The following is a 22,468-nucleotide window of genomic DNA, read 5'->3' on the forward strand; positions in this document are numbered from 1 at the left end:
CTCATACAGTACCGCCAACCAAAGGAAAATTGCAGACAAATGGAAACGTTCGATATTTCCTCCAAACTCATACAATCTTTGAATTTTAAGAGAAAAATGACACAAACTACGTAAAATTTAACATAATTTTCCTGTAAAATTTAATCCACCTCCAATTTAGAGAAAGTTTCATGAAAAAATCGATGAAACCTTCTAAATTCAAATCAGCTGATTGAAATTTCACCTAACCACCTCGAACCACTGTCACACGTTATGCAATGGTGGCTAAAAACGGTGAGGGCATTTCGGAAAACGTCTAATATTTCTGTTTTTGTTTGTCACCGCAGATAAGTAAAAGTAAAATTTAAAAATACGAAATTTCATCTTCCTAGGTTAGCAACAGTCACGATTTCGGGCGGGAGCAATCACTGAACGACTAACTTCTCTATAAAATTGTAATACTTCCAGAGGTAAATACTCGACCCACGAGCATTTTCTTATTTTTAACTAGCAATACAATTTCCCAATTTTCAGTCATGTTGCGTAGAATTATTACCACAGGAGGTCCATTCTGCTTGGGTGCCACTGCCGTCACTGTGTCTGATGGGGCAAAGAGTGCTGCGCCCCAAGAGAAGCCGGACAACGCTCAATATAAATGCAAACCATCGGATTTGCCCCTTTACGCGCCGCTACATGCTAAGAACAAGTAATTATTAATGTTATGAAGTATTTAGGGTGTACTTGCTAAACTCTGGAAATCATTGATAGGAAACCGGAACCCGCAGAGCACAAAGACTCTGCCATTCGACAAAATGTAGAAAGCGGTGTATCCGTGGTCCGTAAGGAAGTTTTCGGCGCGTATAATGCAGTTGCATCCCAGACGAAAGTTCTGGACGACACTTTCAAAAAAGGCAAAGATCAAACGAAATGTAAGTATTCCAATTACACCATTGTCGTCGCCACTCATCATCATCATCAACGGCGCAACAACCGGTATCCGGTCTAGGTCTGCCTTAATAAGGAACTCCAGACATCCCTGTCTTGCGGCGAGGTCCACCAATTCGATATCGCTAAAAGCTGTCTGGCGTCCTGATCTACGCCATCTCAGGCAGGGTCTGCCTCGTTTCCTTTTTCTACCATAGATATTGCCCTTATAGACTTTCCGGGCTGGATCATCCTCATCCATACGGATTAAATGACCCGCCCACCATAACCTGTTGAGTCTAATTTTATCCACAACCTGACGGTCATGGTATCGCTCATAGATTTCGTCGTTATGTAGTCTACGGAATCGTCCATCCTCATGTAGAGGGCCAAAAATTCTTCGGAGGATTCTTCTCTCGAACGCGGCCGAGTTTCCGAGGAATTCATAAGGACTGGCAAGATCATTGTCTTGCACAGTAAGAGCTTTGACCCTATGGTGAGATGTTTCGAGCGGAACAGTTTTTGTAAGCTGAAATAGCCTCTGTTGGCTGACAACAACCGTCCGCGGATTTCATCATCGTAGCTGTTATCGGTTGTGATTTTCGACCCTAGATAGAAGAAATTATTAACGGTCTCAAAGCTGTAGTCTCCTATCTTTATTCATATCGTTTGACCAGTGCGGTTTGATGTTGTTGGTTGGTGCTGACGTTGCCACCATATATTTTGCCTTGCCTTCATTGATGTCCAGCCCAATATCTCGTGCCGCCTGCTCGATCTGAGTGAAGGCAGTTTGTACGTCTCGGGTGGTTCTTCCCATGATGTCGATATCGTCAGCATAGGCCAGTAGTTGGGTGGACTTAAAGAGGATCGTACCTCTTGCATTTAGCTCAACATCACGAATCACTTTCTCGAGGGCTAAATTAAAGAGGACGCACCCCCTATAACTTTGTTAGTAATGGTTGAATTTTTTCGAAACTTGACCAAGCTGTGCATTATGTTATCCCTTACACCCATGCCAAATTTTGGACTTCTGGGATGAACATAAGGGGGGTTGCCGGGTAAATTTCTAAAATGTGGAGATATACTATTATTAACTTTATTTGTACAGATATCGGAACCGGATATATTTTGAGGCCTAGATTTCATCGAGATGCACCGCTGTGGTTTTTTTCAGATTTTTCGGTTGGATAGGTTCTGAGAACCAGACCTATTACACTTTTTGGGGATCATATTTTGAGCCCTCACTCCCCTATGTTTCACCCAACATCAAATATTGAACCAGTTTCAGCACTAATTGAGACCTTTCATTTGATACCCCACATGGCTACATTATGTGAAAAAAAAATTTGCACCCTCCATTCACATGTATGGGGAGCCCCCCTTAAACTTAACACAAGATGACGCCACTTACTGCATATAAAGGGAACACCAGATTACATACTCTCACCAATTTTCGTGACAATCGGTCTAGCCGTTTCCGAATAAATCGCGTGTGACAGACAGACACCGTCTCGATTCTAATAAGGATTTGTTTCACACAAAACCTTAAAAAGAGCTGGGGAAAAGTAGATTCTTTATGAATGGAATTTTAATATTTCATTCGAAGGTCAATTATTCTCGCTAATTGTGACGTTAGCATTTTATTTACATGGCTTTGGAAGCAGTAAATTCGCGCGGAATTGCTAAGTTTAAACTGCTATAACTTTGGCGTTAATGGCCAGATTTCCACGAAATTTGGCAAGTGTATATGAAATAATATCCTCTATGCTGACTGGAAGTCCTAGGGTGAATTTAAGAAGGTTTTTTTAGTCAATTTCTAAAAGTTTATTTGACCAGATATCGGAATGGGACATATTTTGAGGCCTGAATTTCATCTAAGCGCATCACATGATTTTTGGGTTGAATAGTTTCCGAAAATGAGTCCTGTCTCACTTTAAGTGTGTGCATGTTGACTCCTTACTCGTGCACTTCAAACAGTTGTTGAGACGCGGCCCCTGAGGTTCCCTCCCATCCTTGACGTCCTCAGGCGATTATTTAGAGGAGTTTTGCGGGACCAAGGAAGAGAGGAAGTCCTCAAATAAAAAAAAAAAATACCTCAAATTCATGTTATGTTAATGCAATAAAAAATATATATAAAAGTAAAATGAAATCAAAATACAAAAAATATATAAAAGAAAAAAAAAAGAAATTAAATCAAAATTTAAATAAAATATAAAAAAAGAAAAAAATGTGACTAAAGCAAAATAAAACTTACACGTTGGTTACATTCCGGGCGTGGCGTGTATTTGTTGTTGCTTTGTATCTGTCTGTTGATAAAATAGACCACTAAAGTACCAATTCCATATATTTGATTCTCTATTAATTCCAAATGTCTGCGATTTAAGCACTTGGTCTCTGATTTTGAATATAATATCACATCATTAGCCCGATCATCAACATTTCACGCTTAGAATTTTTATCTTTTTAAGTGGAAATCAATTTGAGTAAACATATTCTTAAATTTCCTTTCTATTGGGTAAGTAATCATTTATTCCTCCGCTCCTAATCAGTTTTCCGTTGAAATTCTAGAAGATCATCCCGAAATTTAACAATTTAGATCGTCCAGCACGAATGTCGATTTTCTTCGAGGCACCAAAACTCGACCAAATTTTCCCCCCAAAATCACTTTAAGCGTTCGTGGTTTCTTCTAGGGCTGGTTTTCGATGCATCGCGTTGCGTACGGTTAGCAATGAACCACGCCTACAGGTTGCCTGAAAACTTTTGATTTTACTTTATGAAAATTTTTCCACTTTTCTATATTCGATTCTTCACAATCAAGCTGTTTACCACAAAAAAAAAAACGATATTTTCCTGTCAAAATTTTCGCAATTAATTTTCCTTATTTGGAAACTTTTTGATATATTTTAATTGGCTTTTGGCAAACACACAGAACGACGAGAACCCTGCGAACTCGGGATGTCGACATTTTGATTGCCAAATTGGCAAATCATTCCCCTCTGTCAAGATCAATTCGCCCGAATGCATTCAATAATGTGCAATCTGCGGCGAACAATAGAGTAATTGCGAATGAGATTCCGCTCCCGTCGCGAAGCCGTGGTCACTACAAACGTCAATAAATCTTGATACATATTCTTCCTGTTTTCAAGAGAATTCATTTCAAAACTTTCATTTCATATCTTCTACCAAACAGATGTATGGGATCCGCGAATCCGAAGGCATTGCACTTCATGGCCATTGTTTCCCCATGGATTTAATCGAACTGCTCTCATTGCAGGGCTCTGCATAAACAAATTGAGAAATGCATTTAGAGCTGCACTGGATATCGTTCTTATGGCACCGATGATACCAAGCGATACACATTTCTTTGTAGTGTGGCTAGTTTACAGCGAAACCTTGTATTTCACCGCGACGCGGCCACAAACTGCACTGTCTGTCGGCATATCTTGATATGGTTTTGTAGCCAGCAATACACACTTGAACGGCACTGCGTGACACGACATTCAGCCAAGCGTCGCGACGCGACCGAGTTGCCTGGCGGAGAATGTTTTGCAGTGTCGCGTGTCATTTCCACATAATGAACTCAGTTGACTGCTACGATTTTTCAGTTTTGGTTTGTATCCACCTGTTCAAATGTCAGTTGTTTGTAGTTGGCTGCCACGCTAGTGCAATATAGTGTCGCATCGCGTAACGTATATGGGGTCGTACCTTAAATCTCCATGTCAAGCCAAAGGTCCGAACACACAACCCATAAACTGTGAGGGCTCGTTTCATCTTAATCTCTACATGTTTGTTCCAAAGTAGCTTCTCGACTAGAATAACTCCCAAATATTTTACTTCTTCGGAGATTTGAAGGGTTGCACCCCTCATCTCTGGCAGGCAAACATTATTCAGTTTCCTCCTTTTTTTAAGGTTTTGTGTAAAGCAAAACCTTATTAAAATCGGGTCCTACTGTCTGTCTGTCTAGCTGTCACACACATTTTTTTTTCCGAGCCAGCTATAGCGATTGACACCAAATTTGGTGGATAGGTGGGAACTGTGAACGCTCACCCATACAGTGAGTTACATCTTTCTACGTCGAATTTAAGCGGGGTCTCCATACATGAAAAAGGAGGGTGTACATTTTTTTTGCACCAAATATAGTGGGCTATCAAATGAAAAGTCTTGATTAGTACTATCCGAAGCCGGGCTTAGTTTTGACATTTGTTGGAAAGATGGTGAGTGCGCATAAAACCCTCATTAAGGTCCACGCCCCTACAAAGGAGACTGCAGAGTCGGAAAAGAATATCTTCTACGAGGCGATTGAGCGAACTCTCGAAGCCTGTCCCAAGTATGATATCAAAATCATACTTGGAAATTTCAACAGTCAAGTAGGGACGGAACCCGCATTCAGGCGATACGTTGGCTCCCATAGCTTAGATATGCATGATAACGGACTGACGACTATTCAGTTAGCAGTATCACACGAAATGGTTGTTGGAAGTATCTGGTTTGCGCAGAAAGCGCAATATTGGGGGGCCAATATAGACTCGGATCACTATCTCGTTGGCATGATGCTCCGGGCTCGAATTACAACACCATCTACAATTCCCTCTGACAATCAAGTGAGAGTGAATACTAGAGCCATTCATAACACAGCCCTCGGCAACACCTATAAGGGGAAATGGATGCCGCAACAACCGCAACTAACAGATATTGTGGAGACAAAGCATCAAAAAGTGATTTTCACAACCACCTGAAGAGTGTTATCATTGATAGGGCCACAAAGAAGTCGCAAGAAAAGTCTGAACGGCGATGAATGCCATTTGGAAAGTTACAATGTTTTGTTTCCGTATTCATGTGTTTTTGACACCTCTAGTGTAGTAGTAAACTACCACAGGCTCCCCCACCACAACAAAGTAGTGCCCGAGGGGGGAAAATTAGTCACTGTAGATTCCTCAACTTTTGGAATCTTGGTCCAGTTACTTATGGGGGTTGGATTTCACGTAATGTAGCACGAATAAATCTTAATAACAACCGTGGCTAGGGAACGAGACTCATATTCTAGTAATGTGGCGTCCGTGTTACAGTCGATCCGGATCTGTCGTTCATCTTGTACATGCCAAAAATTACAACATGACTTCCTAAATTTAACAAATCTTTTTGAGTAACCATTTTGGTGTTATTCATGATTAAAAGTGAACGCAAGGGTACCTATTAATTGTTGATGAGGGTTTGCCTTTACGATTACAACGGTTTTTGCAGCTCGACATATGACATTAACGCTCTCACCGATTGCTTCTTTGTTTGGTAGCCTTATCTGTATATCGTTTGAAATTCCACATTGCCATATTTTTGTAAGCCGAGCATTCTCTGCAATTTGCCAGACTGAGCGCAATACATGCTTATTCTCCACGAGGGTGGCTTTTAGTGTACTTCACACATTTATGTACTATTGAATAGTTCGGGGCTTTTATGCCCGAAATTTCGACGGTTTCAACGCAGTTCCTATTCTAAACTTTGAAATCTGTCAAAAATAATCTTTCAATTAATTAGGCACCTCATCTTGAATATTATTTGTAGCTCCTGGGACTCAAACGCTGCTGTGAAGTCCTGATTGATATTTGATTAGGACTGATAGGTTTTCCTTGTGAAAGGGCTTATCCTTTCTCATTACAACGACTTAATTAGAATTGTAGATGAGAAATCGTTATTTCAGTAATTATGTCCAAAGTGTCAGTCTCCATCTTCCTCCTTTTATTAAAGCGGATTAGCTATGAAGTATAGCGGGAGAACTTAAGGTTGCATGGACATCTATTCCTTTTGTCTGTCGGCCAGTGATACTAGCGATATTTTATTTGATGGAAGAAGTTAAATTCCCCTTCGTCGTCCGTGTCGTTTCTCAGGAGTTCCCCGATGGGCATTGCTTCCATCTCGTCTCGTTTTCAACGTTGTTCTCGCTTGCTATGAGCTCTGCCCTTGTATGTCTCTGTCCAATTGTCGCTTGTAACACCATGTCTCCTATAGATTTTATTAATTGCAAGCATCCAAGGAATGCCCTTCGCGCACTGGCTGCCAAAGGTGCAAGCGTAATTAACCGCGAATTTTAGGCATTTTACACAAAATAGACCTATTTGGGGAGGATCATGGAATTAGTTTAAGGACCAGAATGTGGAATGATTAACCCAATAGCAGTAAAGTTTGCACAACTTAGATGGCCAGTTGTCGAAGAAACGCTTCCGCAAATTTCTCCAAAATTAAAGCTAAACCATCATTTCAGAAAAGATACATGTTCCTTTGGTTCGACCCCATAATTTTTTTTCCTTTTTTTTAATTTTACTTATTCAATTAGATTTAACACAGTTTTCTTATCCCTTTGCAGTTATAGTCGACTATTTAAATGAACCAGGCAACACAATGCCCCGAGTAGGTGCCGTAGCAATTGGTGGTCTTGCTGGTTTCATTTTTGCTTTACGCGGAGGATTCATCCGACGTGTCCTTTTCACTACTCTCGGTGCCGGTGGCGTTGCATCCATTTGTTATCCTAAGGAAGCTGAAGTGTATGCCCAGCATGGAATCGTTGAGGCTAAAAAATATGCAAATATTGCGTATAATTTTACATTCGGCGTCAAACCTGGAGATGATGTTAATGCACCGAACTGGCCAAAAATTCCAACCAATTTTTCCGAATTGAGCGATACGATATCGGACATGGCGAAAAGTGCTAAAGATGCATTGTTGTCTTCGAAGAAATGAGTTTAGTGAGACTTGATTAGCGATAACGAAAGTCTGAAAATATTTTCTTTGATTATGTTAACCATCGAAAGGAATTCAAAGATCATTGACTGTTAGTGAATGTTGGAATAGTCCACAAAGAAAATTATTATTGATGCTACTTGTAACAATCGAAAGTGATTGAAAAAGATGAAAACACAATCTAAATAAAATTGTACATAAAATGTCAGCAAGTATTTTATTTTAGTTTGTAACTATTCTTTTTCCCTTAGTAATGTGTTATTTCTGCTGTACTTATTTTTAGGGTTGGACTTATTGATGTAGTCTAATGTTTTTCAGCGATAGAGACTTTTAATTTTAGACATGTCATCTTGCCAAAAGCCGACACCAAGAAGACTATACATAGGAGGCACAACTTCAGCGGCAAATGTGCACGGAATCTCATTATGCACCTTTCAGGTAGGGATGAGGTAGGTAAGTGGTATCGGTGTGTCGATGTCGCCTAGATGGTTTTCTTGTGTGTGTTTCTTTATCTTATCCCAGCAGGAAAGGAATGAATCCGAGAGATTGACTTTGGATGCATCTACTTATTTGCTTTTCACTTCATAGGAAAGCAAGTTGGCTCTATTACCGAGAATGTTACGCGAGTTTGCTTCCACCAAGCTTTCCATAGAGGAATTTTGAAGCATCATCCACTCAATGATTCCATTAAGATCTATTATCATTAATCCGAAATAAATCTTTAAGGAAGCTCTGTCTTTGGTTCCCACTCAGATGTGGGAGGCCATAAACAGCTGTGCAATGCCTGTTATGGCGGATGCTGCTACGTGTTCACAGTAACTCACAGCCATGTGCTCGCAATCTCGTTGGCACACACCAATGCACTGCATCACATAAATGGCGAGGCGTGGCGGATAGATAGCAAGAATATTTCGAGCAGATTTCAACGGAAGAATTTGTTCATCCTCCACTTCCAATTCCCCTTGTCAGCGCGACTACCTATCGACATGCATTGACTTCCTACGATGTGGGAACAGCCACTATCTAGAAATTGTTACTTCAGAAATCGGAACTAAAGAAACTGCTGCTATGAATTAATGTAAACAATCAGTACAGTTCCCGTAGCGAGCCTCAAAAGGATGTAGGCGCGATTCTCAGTGGGATGATTGCGATAAGCGCCAAACATCTTGAAATCTTGAAAAATACGACCAGATGGGGTGGCAACTAAGGAAAGACGACTTCCCCTGGAACATCACCTTATCGTGATGGGGGAACCTGTAGTAGTTTACTACTACACTAAGGGTGTCCAAAACACATGAGGCTTAAAACAATGGAGTGTAACTCTCCTAGTGGTAAGGAGTCACCGACTTCGAATCCATCCGCGACTTTGATAAATCTGATCGCGTCCGAGACACGAATTTTGGTCTCACTAGATTCATGTTCATCCACAAAGAAATCAAAGAAATCTGTGGAAGGCATGCTCTTTACTTTATTGGAAAGCCTGCACCTAGCGTCTACCACGGAGTCGGCCAGAAAGGCTAGCAACCTTAATGAGAAGAATTGGAAACCTGACTGCGCCCGGCCTGTCTGTGACACAGTTAGCTAATTCTTCCCGAAAACAGGAGAGGAACACTCAATAGAAAGGGGACGCAAAAGAAGAGGGGACTACAGGCTTACCTGCCAGAACTTTGTCTTCCGCCTCTACTAGGAAAAGCGGAAGAAAGGGAAGCGAGTTATGTGTACGTGACGGGTCTAATACCGGTTTGTGGAAACAGATCCATGCAGCCCAGACATTCTGAAACTGGGAAGACTCCCAGCCGATGAGAACGGAGGGCACTACGAAAGAAAGCAAAATTTCTTGGTAATCGGGACGTAGGCGTTGCTGTGCCACCAAGTGTGGCGATATCTAGAAGTATCGGACGCAAGAAAGCTCTGAACTCTTTTACTATCTACTAGTAGCAAGATTGGCAAATTTGCAGGACTGTCCTTCTATATTTCTGGTACAAAAGCACAATATTGGATCAGTAAACGGGACAAGGATCTTCTAAGATGAGAGCTTTTCAAGACAAAGATCGTGGGTCCTGATGTCAAAGCTATTAAAGGCAACCATGCTGAGGCAATTCTGTTCTCAGCACTTAGTTGCGGCCAACCTACAATAACAGGTTAATAGCAAGAGGAGAAATGCCATAGTTGCCTCTGCTTACTGATTCTACGATTCTCTGCGTTGTCCGGCGATGCAAGAACTAAGGGATAGGGTAGGGTATGCAGAATCAAGTGGCCTTGAACTCTTAATAAGTTGTGATGCGAACGTTCAGCATATCATTTGGGACGTGCGAGTGTATTTCTGGTGGGGGAGGAGTGTATTTGTACTCAAGTCCCTCGTCTAACTGAATATAATGGGTTAATTTATGTATCACAGGACTTTAGTTAGCAGATGTGCTGTTACCTGTTATAACTGTAACACATCAGCACTAAAAATCTGATGTCTAATGCGTCCCTATGCGAGGCACTCACATAGAAAATGAACAGGACGGACACGTAACATCTTGAAGAATTCTTGCGCTGAACATATGGCCAGCTAGTGAATTATGGCCATTCAGAATCCCCACAACTCTTTTGTAAGTCTTCTTTTCGACAGGATAGACTTTGCGGTATGCAAATTTGATTTTGCCAGGACCACAGACACTCTAATTGCTGATTCCGGTCCTGGCATGGCGGAGATTGAACCCTCTTTTGCTATGGCATTCGAGAGAGTAGTTCTATCGTATTGAATCTAGAAATACAGTTCAAATGGCTTCTGCATTCCTGAACGATTTTTGAAGTGATCAAAGGACTTCTCAACGTCCTTAGTGCTACCTGGTTATCGCTTCAGATTGCAATGCGCCTGCCCTTCAACCGCTCGTCAGTCACCCAAGTTGCCGCCCTTAGGATCGCATATACTTCAGCTTGAAAAACTGTTACATATTGTCCCAAGGAGAAACCCACTTATTCGAGAGGTAGACTCCGGCTCCAGATCCTTTTTCCGTTATTGAGATATCGTTGTAGAAGACGTCCGTGTATTCCGCCATGCATTCCCCTGGGATTTCCCACTCCTCTCTACGTGTCAGGATAACTTCATATCTTCTACTAAACTGATGTATGAAGACCCAAGAATCAAGGGCCGCAAATTGAGTAAAACATTTAGCGCTGGCTGGTTGTTGTGCCATGATAGCAACGTATATTAGCATTACCATATGGGTCCCCATGTTGAGGCAAAGGTACGTCTGCACAGCCCGAAACCTGGGAGAGCTCATTTCAACTTTACCTCTGCATATTTGTTCCAAAGAAGCTTTTTATCTAGAGGCAAAGTTCTTTCAGTTTTCCCCTATTTAAATAATACCAACGTGATTTTATTTGGATACGTTGTATATTTCCAGTTCCGAGATCCCGATCTACAGCAAGTACAGCCGCGTCATCAGCATAAGCTTGAGCGTGTATTGACAAATTTTGCAGTTCGCATAGTATTGAGTCGATCAGCATACTCTACAGAAGTGGCGATAGCACAGCTTTGAAACCAAAGAGCGAAGAGCCGATTGACAGGACTTTTCACGCTATTAAACATGCTGGTATTAACGCCTTTTTGCGAAACTAAGGCTCAACCAATCTCTCCAGACATTTCAGCAAGAATGATATCAAGTTGATCTGTCTGAAGTTTTTTGAATTTGAATAGTCATCTTTCCCGGGTTTCGGTATGAAGACTACCTTAACCTTCTGCCAAGAAGTAGGCACGTAACCTAAAGAAAGTCATGCTAGAAAAAATGTTTCTTACCAGTCATTCTAAGTGTTCTATACTCTTCTTCAGCATTGCTGGATAAATGTCATCCTAAGTGCCTTGTTGCCCTAGCCACTCTCTAATCAACTCTAACAACTTTAAAGTGCAGGTAATGTTATCGGTCTCAAGGATCTCTCATCAAAAAAGATCCTAGCCCTCTTTATTGATCCAATACCACAGATTTTATTAAACTGAACCCATGGCTCTTGTACCAGAAATATATAAGGGCTGTCCTGCAAGTTTGCCAGCCTTGCTGCTAGTAAAAAGCAACAGGCTTTGCTAGGCTTTTTTTTGTTGTTTATGTTTATAGACCTAAGTGTTGTCTAATGCGAAAACCACTGCACAGTAAGGAGTCTGCTATGTCCAGTGTGGAATTCTCCGGGGCTACATCTTCCACCGAAAGGTTCACTTCCTTGCGTCCGATTTCTCTGAATATTGCCAAACTTAGTGTCCATGCTTCATGGAACCGTTTCTACTTACCGGTACTATACCAGTTGCCCAGACCAGCTTCCCTTTCTTCTGCTTTTCCTGCTAGTGACAGAAAAGAAGGTTCAGAAAGGTAGTCGTCTTGTCTTCTTTGCGACTGAAACTTCCTTGTGTCGAGCCCTTTTGGATGAATTAGGTGACATCACCAACAGACCGACGGTAGTTAGATTTGCAACTCCTCTCATAGTAGTTACTTTATTCTCCTTTCTGGCTGAACACGACGTATATATTGAGTGCAGGTTTTTTTTTGCTCTCATCAATAATTTGTAAAAACTATGGTAACAAGAGATAACGGTTTGGACAAATTCATTTTAAATAATCTATTAATAGACAGCTATATTAATTAGGTAGCTCTCTCTGGTTTCAGATAAGCTTTTAGGTTACTTTTGATCAACTTTAACACTGTTAATTTTTTTATATACATAGACGTTTGCCAACGCTGGTAAGGTCACGCCATATTCGAAGTGATCCAAAATAATCGAGAGAAGTGATAAAATGGTGGTGGTTTTCTAAAAAACCTATATCAATCCAAAGTCCGGTATACACCGCTATGTACCTAATTGATTATAAATTTGTTGATATCGATACTACATTTATCAGTGGCTGTAAATCAGTCAATAGCTATTCCCACGAGAGCATATCAGGAGTCCACCAGTAACGAGTGAAGGTTACAGGCGATGACCAACAAATAGATAAGTATACCAGCCTAATTTCTTGTACTTTTAACCGGATAGTGATCCTGCTAAGATAAGATAATTGATGTGAGTAAATATGAATATTATACCAGAAAGAGGATTTCAAATTCACCTATTATGGTTGGAAAAGGCTTTCAGAGAGAAGCTTTGAATTGAAATGAATTATGGTGAATATATCGTGATAATGAAATTTACATATACACAGAAAGCTATTTATGGCATTCTTCAACATTCTGAGGTATTGCTAGTCTTAAATGGAGGTCGAACAATGTGATTGACTAGCATCAGATGGCTTTTTTCATCTGTGATGCCTGACTTCCTCCTTTTGCCTTCTAATTGATAATCAGTTTCAGTTTTCGCCAATTTTTCAAACTTCCCACCTTTTCAACTTGAACGGTGTTCAAGCCACTACGAGTTCCCGAGTTCAGAAAAGTGAATTACAGATAAATAATATTCAGATCTCTGCTCGGATAAGCGTTTGTTTCAGGGGTCGCTTAAGATACAGGGGTAGCATCCCTGAGGTGCCCAAGCAAGTAGTTTTCACAATCCAGCTGGCATAATACCTGCGTCCTAGGTAGTAGCTTCGAAAAAGTTTTTTGGTGAAGAGCGAATTGTGAATGACCGATACCAGTCAGGATACACTGGGAGTCCCCGGAGCTTCCATGCCCAGGAGTGCACGGAGACGTGGCAAGCCGTGTATGTATTGACGGAAATTGCAGAGCTCCGGGAGGAGTGTCACAAACTCCGCTGCTTGATGCAACGCCTAAACGGCCGGGAGGAGGCATGGACCATATTCACAGAGTACAGATCAGCCAAAAGGAGACTCTGCAGCACAAGAAATAGGAGCGAAGCTTGATGAGAGCAGCGTGACCGAAGCGGCTCTACGCTGGTAAGAAACCGTAAAGCCGTCATCGTCTGACATTTTTTTAAAAAGTTTGGGTGCTAAGCCCTAGACGAGGGGTCCGTGGACCAAAAAAAGAGGGAGTAAGTTGCTCCCCACTTGGTCCGGTCCGGCATCAAGTTGATGCAGACTTAGGACCTCACAATTCTCAAAAAATACTTAAAAACACGGTTAAGCAAAAAGAGATTTAATCTCAACCAATGCAACACTGTCAATACAAACTCAAAGTGCGTCCGTCCATGTCAGATGCCGCAAGAAAAGTGGTTCTTTAGAAATAGCTCGTAATTGAATTTTTAATTAAGTATGTACACGCGAAATTGTCATGCACTCAAAGTTTGTCACATGAGAAAACACAAAACCTTTCATACCTGGAGTGTTCAGCGTCCGGTTTCCCGACTTGTTTGGGCTTAATGATCGTTTCAAAACGATCCCTCGCTCAATTCCATGGTTCAAGTGCAGTGTTCATAAGGCTGTAACTTTTAGGATTAATGCCATCTTCATAAATTTCTACACATTTATGTCACTGCAATAAGTTGAAATTTTATATAATAAATAGCGACGAAATTTGAGAGGTATACCAAGATCGTCTGGTTGTGGATAAAATTTGGCTCAATAGGCTGCGGTGGGCGGGTAAAATAATCCGTGCGAGTGAGGATGATAAAGCTCAGAAAGTCTATAAGGGCATTAAGATAGAAAAAAGACGCGCTTCATATGGATGGATGGAGACCAGACATTGGTTGTTGCGCTACTGATGATGATGATAGTAAATATATAGGCAAGTTTTTTTTATTGGTGTCCTCTTCTATCTGCCGAATTAATCTTCGAAACTCAGCGAGCTCAATTCCTTTTGGGATACCATCATCTAGTTTGCGTTACTTGTTGGTCTTAAAAGTTGATCTGATCATCTTTGAATACCTTAAGGGAGATAATCTTTTGATAACTGGCGCGATAAATTTAGCTTCCTGAATAGGTAAATAAAAGTCTGGTAATAGGTATAAATACTATTCAACAACTTACGGTAATGGCATAAATACTACGACAATTTTCGATATTAACTTTTTGCGAGGATTAACTTCTCCCAGATGGTTTAATCCAAGTTAAGCTCCACAAAAACTATCTCGCAGTTATTGATTTTAGTCTATCACTTTATTTAGTTATGCTAAGCTTATTAAAGAGCTATATTTTTGCACTATATGGAATACTTTATCGTTCTCATGGTAATCATGGAAAGTTCAGCTTCCTGAAAGTCATAATGTATAAAACAGTTTCACTGACCATCTTATAGCAGATATGGTTGCTATCAGACTTTTCCCTATAAATCAATATCTGAGTTTTAAGCACTTCTAAGTTTTGACTAAAGATATTTCTATTCGAATCTTAGTTAATCAAAGTATTATTCACTAAGTCTTGGGAGTCTCATTCCAAAAATCAAGCAAATAAAAATTTGAAAGTCCACATTTTAGTGTTGGGCAGTTGACTTTCTGAGTTATTATCAAAATAGCAGTAACAAATTTAAAGATTAGGTTTTTATGGCAAATTATCAGTATGTACTCCCAGGTTGTAATCGACCCCTTGAATACCGATAGAACAAAGTGCAAAACTCATTGAGATTGAGTATAAATTACAATGTGTTTCGATCTTCTTCCACAGTACGTTCAAGGTAAGGTTGTGTAGGGACTAAGGACCGACAAAAGACTTCAAAATGGCCTGCTGGGAAGGAAAGAAATACAAATTGGATAAGTCTGATAACTTCGATGAATACATGAAAGCGCTCGGTAAGTTATTATGTGATTTTAAAAATTGTGCAATAAGATATAGATTCTTCAGTGGCTAGAGTCATTAAGGTGCTTTCAAAGTGATCGAAAGGGGAAAAATTGTATATAAAAGTTGAGCCAATCACGTGAGTGGATATGAAATGTAACTCAAACGATGCCGACTAGATATGTTAGAGCATACCAATCGGTCAATAAGGCTGCGCTATGGTGATTTATAATATAATGATATAAACGTATATGTGATATATGTGATGATACAAACTCTGCAAAGACAACCTGAATCTGTAATTAATACTGACAATGTCCATAAGGCGCCCTTTTATATCCTGGAAATCGTTTTCAGACATGATTCTAGTTCTGAGATTGAAGCGCACCTTAAGGAACATTGCAATTTGTCAATATCCTAATTTTGTCTTTGCTTGAGGGAGTCCTCAGCCCATATCCAAGTGATAGACTCCTCGAGGCACCTGTTCTTCACAAGGACGACGACTTACGATACCCTTCAGAACAGAGGCAACTTTATCAACTTGATATAGTCCAGTAGAAGTTCGAAATTCGAGAATCAACATTAATAATAATCGTTGACGCGACAATCTAATTGGATCAGGACCCTGTGCTCTAACACACTTCATTTAAGACCCTAACGGTCAAGACTGTAATGGAGTAGGAGACAATGTGGTCTGCATTGCGCTCGCCCGAGGTTATTACCTCGATTTGACTCAGGCACTCATTTACAGCTGAGTCCACTGATGTCCGACATCTAATCACAGTAGCAAATCTTTTTGCCACTCTATCCACTGAGCCACTAGGATTAACATTCATCATCATCATCAACGGCAACAACCGGTATCCGGCCCAGGCCTGCCTTAATAAGGAACTCCAGACATCCCGGTTTTGCGCCGAGGTCCACCAATTCGATATCCCTAAAAGCTATCTGGCGTCCTGGCCTACGCCATTGCTCCATCTTAGGCAAGGTCTGCCTCGTCTTCTTTTTCTACCATAGATATTGCCCTTATAGACTTTCCGGGTGGGATCATCCTCACCCATACAGATTAAGTGACCCGCCCACTGTAACTTATTGAGCGGGATTTTATCCACAACTTCACGGTCATGGTATCGCTCATAGATTTCGTCGTTATGTAGGCTACGGAATCGTCCATCCTCATGTAGGGGGCCAAAAATTCTTCGGAGGATTCTTCTCCCGAACGCGGACAAGAGTTCGTATTTCTTCTTGCTAAGAACCCAAGTCTCCGAGGAATACATGAGGACTGGCAAAACAATTGTCTTGTACAGTAAGAGCTTTGACCCTATGGTGAGACGTTTCGAGCGGAACAGTTTTTGTAAGCTGAAATAGACTCTGTTGGCTGACAACAGCCGTGCGCGGATTTCATCATCGTAGCTGTTATCGGTTGTGATTTTCGACCCTAGATAGGAACAATTATCAACGATCTCAAAGTTGTAGTCTCCTATTTTTATTTTTCCCCTTTGATCAGTGCAGTTTGATGTTGTTGGTTGGTTGGTTTTCGGTGCTGACGTTGCCACCATATACTTGGTCTTGCCTTCATTGATGTGCAGCCCAAAATCTCACGCCGCTTGCTCGATCGGGATGAAAGCAGTTTGTACATCTCGGGGCGTTCTTCCCATGATATCGATATCGTCAGTATAGGCCAATAGTTGGGTGGACTTAAAGAGGATCGTACCTCTTGCATTTACCTCAGCATCACGGATCACTTTCTCGAGGGCCAGGTTAAAGAGGACGCATGATAGCGCATCCCCTTAACATTGGGTCAGAAAAATAATGTGGAAACAATACGTTAGTGTTATTGGTTGCATTTATAGTGGGAAAGTTTGTGTTGGCCTGTCTTTCATCTTTTCATCATTGCAGAGTTTTTATTGGTGGAACATTTTGTTTACCCAGTGTAAACATTTAACCAGATTGACGATATTACCGTCGGCAGTGAATGCAGAAGTTCAACCACTGACGTATTCTCCATATGACACTATCCCTTAATAATGGAACACCTGCATTCGGATGCAGTGCCCGCACGTAATCCGTGAACACAGCCCAACAACAACAGAAATTTATCAACAGTACACTGGAACCGCTTATAAAACTCATGGATATTAGTTTCAGCCATCTATATCGGCAGAAAGAGTCCAGGCGTATCGAAATACATTTAAAAAAAAACGATCAGCTGATGCTATTCACCACCAAGAAAGGCTACATGAATTCCACCTCGCGCAGTTAAAGGAAAAAAGATTGGTCCAATGTAAAATATTTCGATGTATTATAATCCTGGATCCAAAGCTAAATTGGAGATTGAACTTAGGGTTAAAAAGGCCTGCATAGCCTTCTACGCCTGCAAGGAAATGGGGTCTCCGGCCGAGGATGGTTATCTGGATATACAAAACCATTGTATGTCACATCCCAACGTACGGTTCTATTGTATGTTGGCAGGTACTGAGCAAAGAGCACAATAGAACGAAGCTTAATAGAGTTCAAAGAACCAAAACCATATCCAGGGGTGGCCCCCGGTGATAATGATCCTGACTGATTCTTTTTGAAACACGTAAAGGTTTGAAGCAGGACAACGGACTGGCATCGACGCTCTTCAACCTAGCACTCGAATACGCTATCCGAGCAATGGGAACCAACACCAGTGGGACTCTGCTCATTAGGTCGACATAATAGTTGGCATACGCAGATGACATCAACATCCTGTCTTGAAAACTGATGGATGCCGAGGAACTTCCGCATACTCTTAATACTGCTGCAAAAGAAGTTGGACCACGCATCAATAATAATACAATCAAGAAGTTGGTAGTCAGCTAATTCGAGCATCAACGTAGGGGACCTCAACATCGAATTCGTAGCCAGCTTTGTATATCTGGGTAGCAGCCTGTCATAGGGCGCCAATGAGATTGACGAGGTCAAGCAACGGATACAGCTAACGAATAAAACTTTCTTCTCGGTCCTTCCTATAATGAAATCGAAGCATGTGCGCACAGACACGAAACTCCGCGTATACAAAGCCATCATACGACCAGTACTATGTTATGGGTGCGAAACCTGGTACTTAACCCAAGCCTTTGAAAATTTGCTAAACACATTCAAAAGGAGGCGCATTCTGTACAGCCATGAGTTGTATAAACTGTACGATGAGCTAGAAGTCTCGAAATTCGTTAAACTACAACGCTTCAGTGGGCAGAGCATGTCCAACGAATGAGCGACGATCGCGACGACAACGTGTCGATGGAGCGAAACTACGACGAATACCGAGAGCACAGTGAGCTTCGGGGCTTCCAATATTGAAGAGCACGGCCACATAACCAAGATAATTGGAGGTTAATGATCCAGGCGGCCATAACGTCGGGCTGTAATGCCACGATGATGATGATGACTTTCCAACCAGACCTCCAAATATATTCCAAGTGGGAGTATTGGCGATATTGGAAGTCTATCGATGTCTAGGATCGGAGCTCCAAGTGAAGCATAGCCTTCCTGACCAATAGACAAGCGGCCATTAAGGCCTTATACTCAACGGCGGCATCTTTCTGGCTGATAGCAGGAGAATCTACTTGCACTACTTAGTTGCCGCGGACCTCAGATGGCGAAGGTTCGCCATCTGCGCCACGTCAAAAGCGATTTGACCCGTCTGTAACAAAACCTGATTGTTAAAGTTCTTGCTTGCACAGGGCACTAGCCTATCGGGAATCATATCGCCAGACTCGGTATACCCTACAACTCGCATTGTGGAAACTGTGGAGAAGAGGGCAAAACCCTCAGGCAGTTCTTTTGCGACTGCCCAGCTCTAGCTGGAGCCAGGCTTCGGACGCTAGGTATGCCATTTTTTGAGGACCCCAGGAGAATTCTAGCTGCAGATAGGAGAGCCGCTTCGTGGATGCTAGCAACTGGCCCGGAAGATCTATGGCGAGATCATAACGACGCATCAAAGCGTTAATTGGGCTCCTCAGCGCGGCCACTGACACCTGCTTACCTGCCCGATCAGTTCTTCATAGAAACCCTGCCCATGCAATGTATGCGGATGCGGAATTCGCATTAATACTAACACAGTTAGTCAAAGTTGTAACTTTTGTGGGAACTTACGGCAATCTAAGCCATTGAATGTGAGTTCACACTAAGGAGAATATGCATATACGTTCCGAGCTAGGTTCAAATAGAACAAATGTCCAATCAAATATATAGAAGAAATACACAAAACCTGTTATAATTGAAGCGTTCAACCTCCGGTCCCTCTGTCTGTTCCGCGTGTTCTCTCTGGGCTATTATATGGAAAAGCAGAAATGGCACTCATTAAGAAGGGGCGACAACTTCATTGCCGGTTATGCTTCGTAATGGAACCCTTTAGCTCAGTGTGGCTGCTACTAGATCGCCCTGGAACTACGTTGCTTAAGGGGGCCATTCCGGGTGAAGGCCGTTTTTTCGCTTTTTCTGAGATTTTGAGAAAAACCGAATAAAGATACAAATACAAATTCGCCATTCACCATTTTATTTCCAGCCCGATACCATAGTTCATTATTGAAGTACGGAGCAACTTATACACCATATCAAAAAAAGGTGTTTTTCTACTGCCGCGCTAGAGGGCGCTGTGATAATCTTAAAGAAAAACAAGTCGGCAACCCGGAAGTTTGACGCTTCAGGTATAAAAGGTTATGTGTTTCCCTATGTGAGGAGCATAATGTGGTTCTCCATTGGCTGATAACATTCACTGAACATATTCAAATCGCTCAGTTCTCCTAGCGGTAGTGACCTGCCCAGAACTGAGCGATTTAAATATCTCTGCTATCAGCCAATGGAGAACTACATAATGAAATTGTTTTACGCATTAACGCAACTTGCATGAAGTGGCGTGCCACAACTGGTGTTCTTTGTGACCGACGTATTAACGAACGTCTCAAATCTGAAATTTACCCGAATTTCGCCCGTCCTGTCGCTCTCTACGATTCTGAGTGCTAGCAGACTATAAAAGACAATGAACGACGTCTTGCGGTAATGGTGACGTGACATGTTTTAATCATATCCGAAATGAGGATATCTGCCATCGATATAGGGTTGAACCGATTGTGGAAAAAACTGCGAGAGAGGCGTCTTCGATGGTGTGGTCACGTAATTCGCTTGCCAAGATTGGTCAGAACATCGAAGTCGATGGTAAAGGATCAAAAGGCCGACCGAAACAACAGTAGGTTGATACCCTAGATGGAGCCAAATGGCGAAACCGATCTCGACGAGCCGACCCCGCTTGTGAACGGGGAAAAAGCTGAAGAAGAAGAAGAAGATATCACATCACAACCAAATATTCAAAATTTCTTATATAATTTTGGCTTTTCGATAACTCAAAATTTTGAATTATGGGTGGGGCCATTTATAATTTTTTAATATTTGTCCGAATATATGTACGTACGTAGGATATCAATGATTTCAGCTGTAAATATAAGAAATGGTATCGGAGGAACACCATACGAATTGCTGTGCACCGAATTTATATTGCTACTATGTCTAGATTGAGAACTAAATCGAATCCTTTTTTCTAGGAGTTGGTATGGTTATGCGCAAATTCGGTAACAATATGACCCCAACTGTTTACCTGGTTAAAGATGGCGACGAATACGAGTTGACCACAACTTCCGCAGTAAACACCACCGTATTAAAATTCAAGCCTGGAGTAGAGTTTGAGGAGGAAACCATGGATGGACGCAAAGTCCAGAGCGTTTGCTATTTCGAAACCCCCAACAAGCTGGTCCAGGAAGAAAAAGGCTCAAAACCCGGAACAATTATTCGCGAATTTTCCGACACTGAATTGGTTATAGTAAGTTGAAATTTTTAATTGTGTTTTTTGATGATGATATTAGTTGAGATATTATTTATAATTTTTTTTTTTATTGCAGACCTTGACCGTCGGAGGGGTTACTTCCGTGCGACATTATAAAGTAATTTAAAGCGTTATGTTGGACGACTGAATAACATTTAAGTGAAAATGATCAAACCTTACATAAGAACGAGTAAGGTCTGATAAAGAGAATTAAAATTGTGTGATAAATTTTTGATATAAAATGTCCTGTTATTGTTTACTAAACGATTTAATTCAGATTTCTCTCGGAGTCACTATTATCCAGCTTAAAGTAAAGCCCTTTCTATTGGACTGTTTGATAAGTAACAATTTTTTGATAGTTAATTAGCATTTTATCAGCAAAGGACTTGTTATAGAGGGATTTGTGCATCGTTGTTCCAGAGTCAAGTATTTCAGTTGATTAGCTGCTTTTTGGACTTGAAACTTGATTGGGGCGCTTTGTGAATGATATTCGTGGTTTGCTTCGATACGTCCTCGATAATTGAGTAAGAACCCTGAGTCTCTCTCTCGAAAATGACGACATTTTACTAGGGTTGAGTCGGTACGCTTGTTAATTTGCTTTTTTACTTCGTCGGTAGTTTGATGAGGAGAGGGGTAATCAATGTCTGTCAAGGATACTGACCAACTAATGCCCCATAACAATATAGTCGATCTGCATCTTCACCATCACCATCAACGGCGCAACAATCTGTATCCGGTCTAAGCCTGCCTTAATAAGGAACTCCAGACATTTCGACTTTGCGCCGAGGTCCACCAATTCGATATCCCTAAAGGATCTTTTTCTACCATAGATATTGGCCTTACAGACTTTTCGGGCTGGATAATCTTCATCCATACGGATTAAGTGACCCGCCCCGCGCAATCTATTTAGTCGCTTAGTCGTTATGTAGACTACGGAATCCTCCAACTTCATGTAGAGGCCAAAAATTCTTCGAAAAATTCTTCTCTCGAATGCGGCCAAGAGTTCACAATTTTTCAAGTCTGCGAGGAATACATGAGGACTGGCCAAATCATTGTGTTGTACAGTAAGAGGTTTGACCCTATGATGAAACGTTTTGAGAGGAACAGTTTTTGTAAGCTGAAATAGGCTTTGATGGTTGGCAATAACCGTTCGCCGATTTCATCGTCGTAGGTGATATTCGATCCTAGATAGGAGATATTATCAATGGTCTCAAAGTTATAGTCTCCTATCTATATCCTTCCCGTTTTTACAAAAATGCCGAACTATTTAATAAATTAGTGGTAAAGTTTGAACTTTCTACCCCATCCCAGGAGGGGATTAAGTTATTATTAAGGGGGAATGGGGAGATGCCTTC

General features: G+C 41.3%; 2 protein-coding genes and 1 long non-coding RNA gene across 3 annotated transcripts; 2 read left to right on the plus strand and 1 right to left on the minus strand.

Annotated features, from left to right (window-relative positions):
* The first annotated feature begins 211 nt into the window (after positions 1–211).
* On the plus strand, positions 212–7,730 carry LOC119659591 (MICOS complex subunit MIC27). The gene is made up of 5 exons (XM_038067750.1): positions 212–273; positions 372–449; positions 514–685; positions 748–908; positions 7,262–7,730. Exons 3-5 carry the CDS (start codon positions 516–518, stop codon positions 7,633–7,635), a joined length of 705 nt encoding a protein of 234 aa, XP_037923678.1. The 5' UTR covers positions 212–273; positions 372–449; positions 514–515; the 3' UTR covers positions 7,636–7,730.
* Positions 7,731–13,881: 6,151 nt separating this feature from the next.
* Positions 13,882–14,755, minus strand: LOC119660488. Its single transcript, XR_005250435.1, has 3 exons — positions 14,525–14,755; positions 14,086–14,422; positions 13,882–14,030 (listed from the first exon to the last, which is right to left on the minus strand). It is a non-coding gene; the product is annotated as an uncharacterized LOC119660488 (long non-coding RNA).
* Positions 14,756–15,125: 370 nt separating this feature from the next.
* Positions 15,126–21,372, plus strand: LOC119660487 (probable fatty acid-binding protein). Its single transcript, XM_038069076.1, has 3 exons — positions 15,126–15,282; positions 20,836–21,110; positions 21,190–21,372. The coding sequence occupies exons 1-3, from the start codon at positions 15,210–15,212 to the stop codon at positions 21,238–21,240; spliced, it is 399 nt and encodes a 132-aa protein (XP_037925004.1). The 5' UTR covers positions 15,126–15,209; the 3' UTR covers positions 21,241–21,372.
* The last annotated feature ends 1,096 nt before the right edge of the window (positions 21,373–22,468 follow it).

Source organism: Hermetia illucens, chromosome 6 (assembly GCF_905115235.1).
Source record: "Hermetia illucens chromosome 6, iHerIll2.2.curated.20191125, whole genome shotgun sequence".
NCBI classification, from domain to species: domain Eukaryota; kingdom Metazoa; phylum Arthropoda; class Insecta; order Diptera; family Stratiomyidae; genus Hermetia; species Hermetia illucens.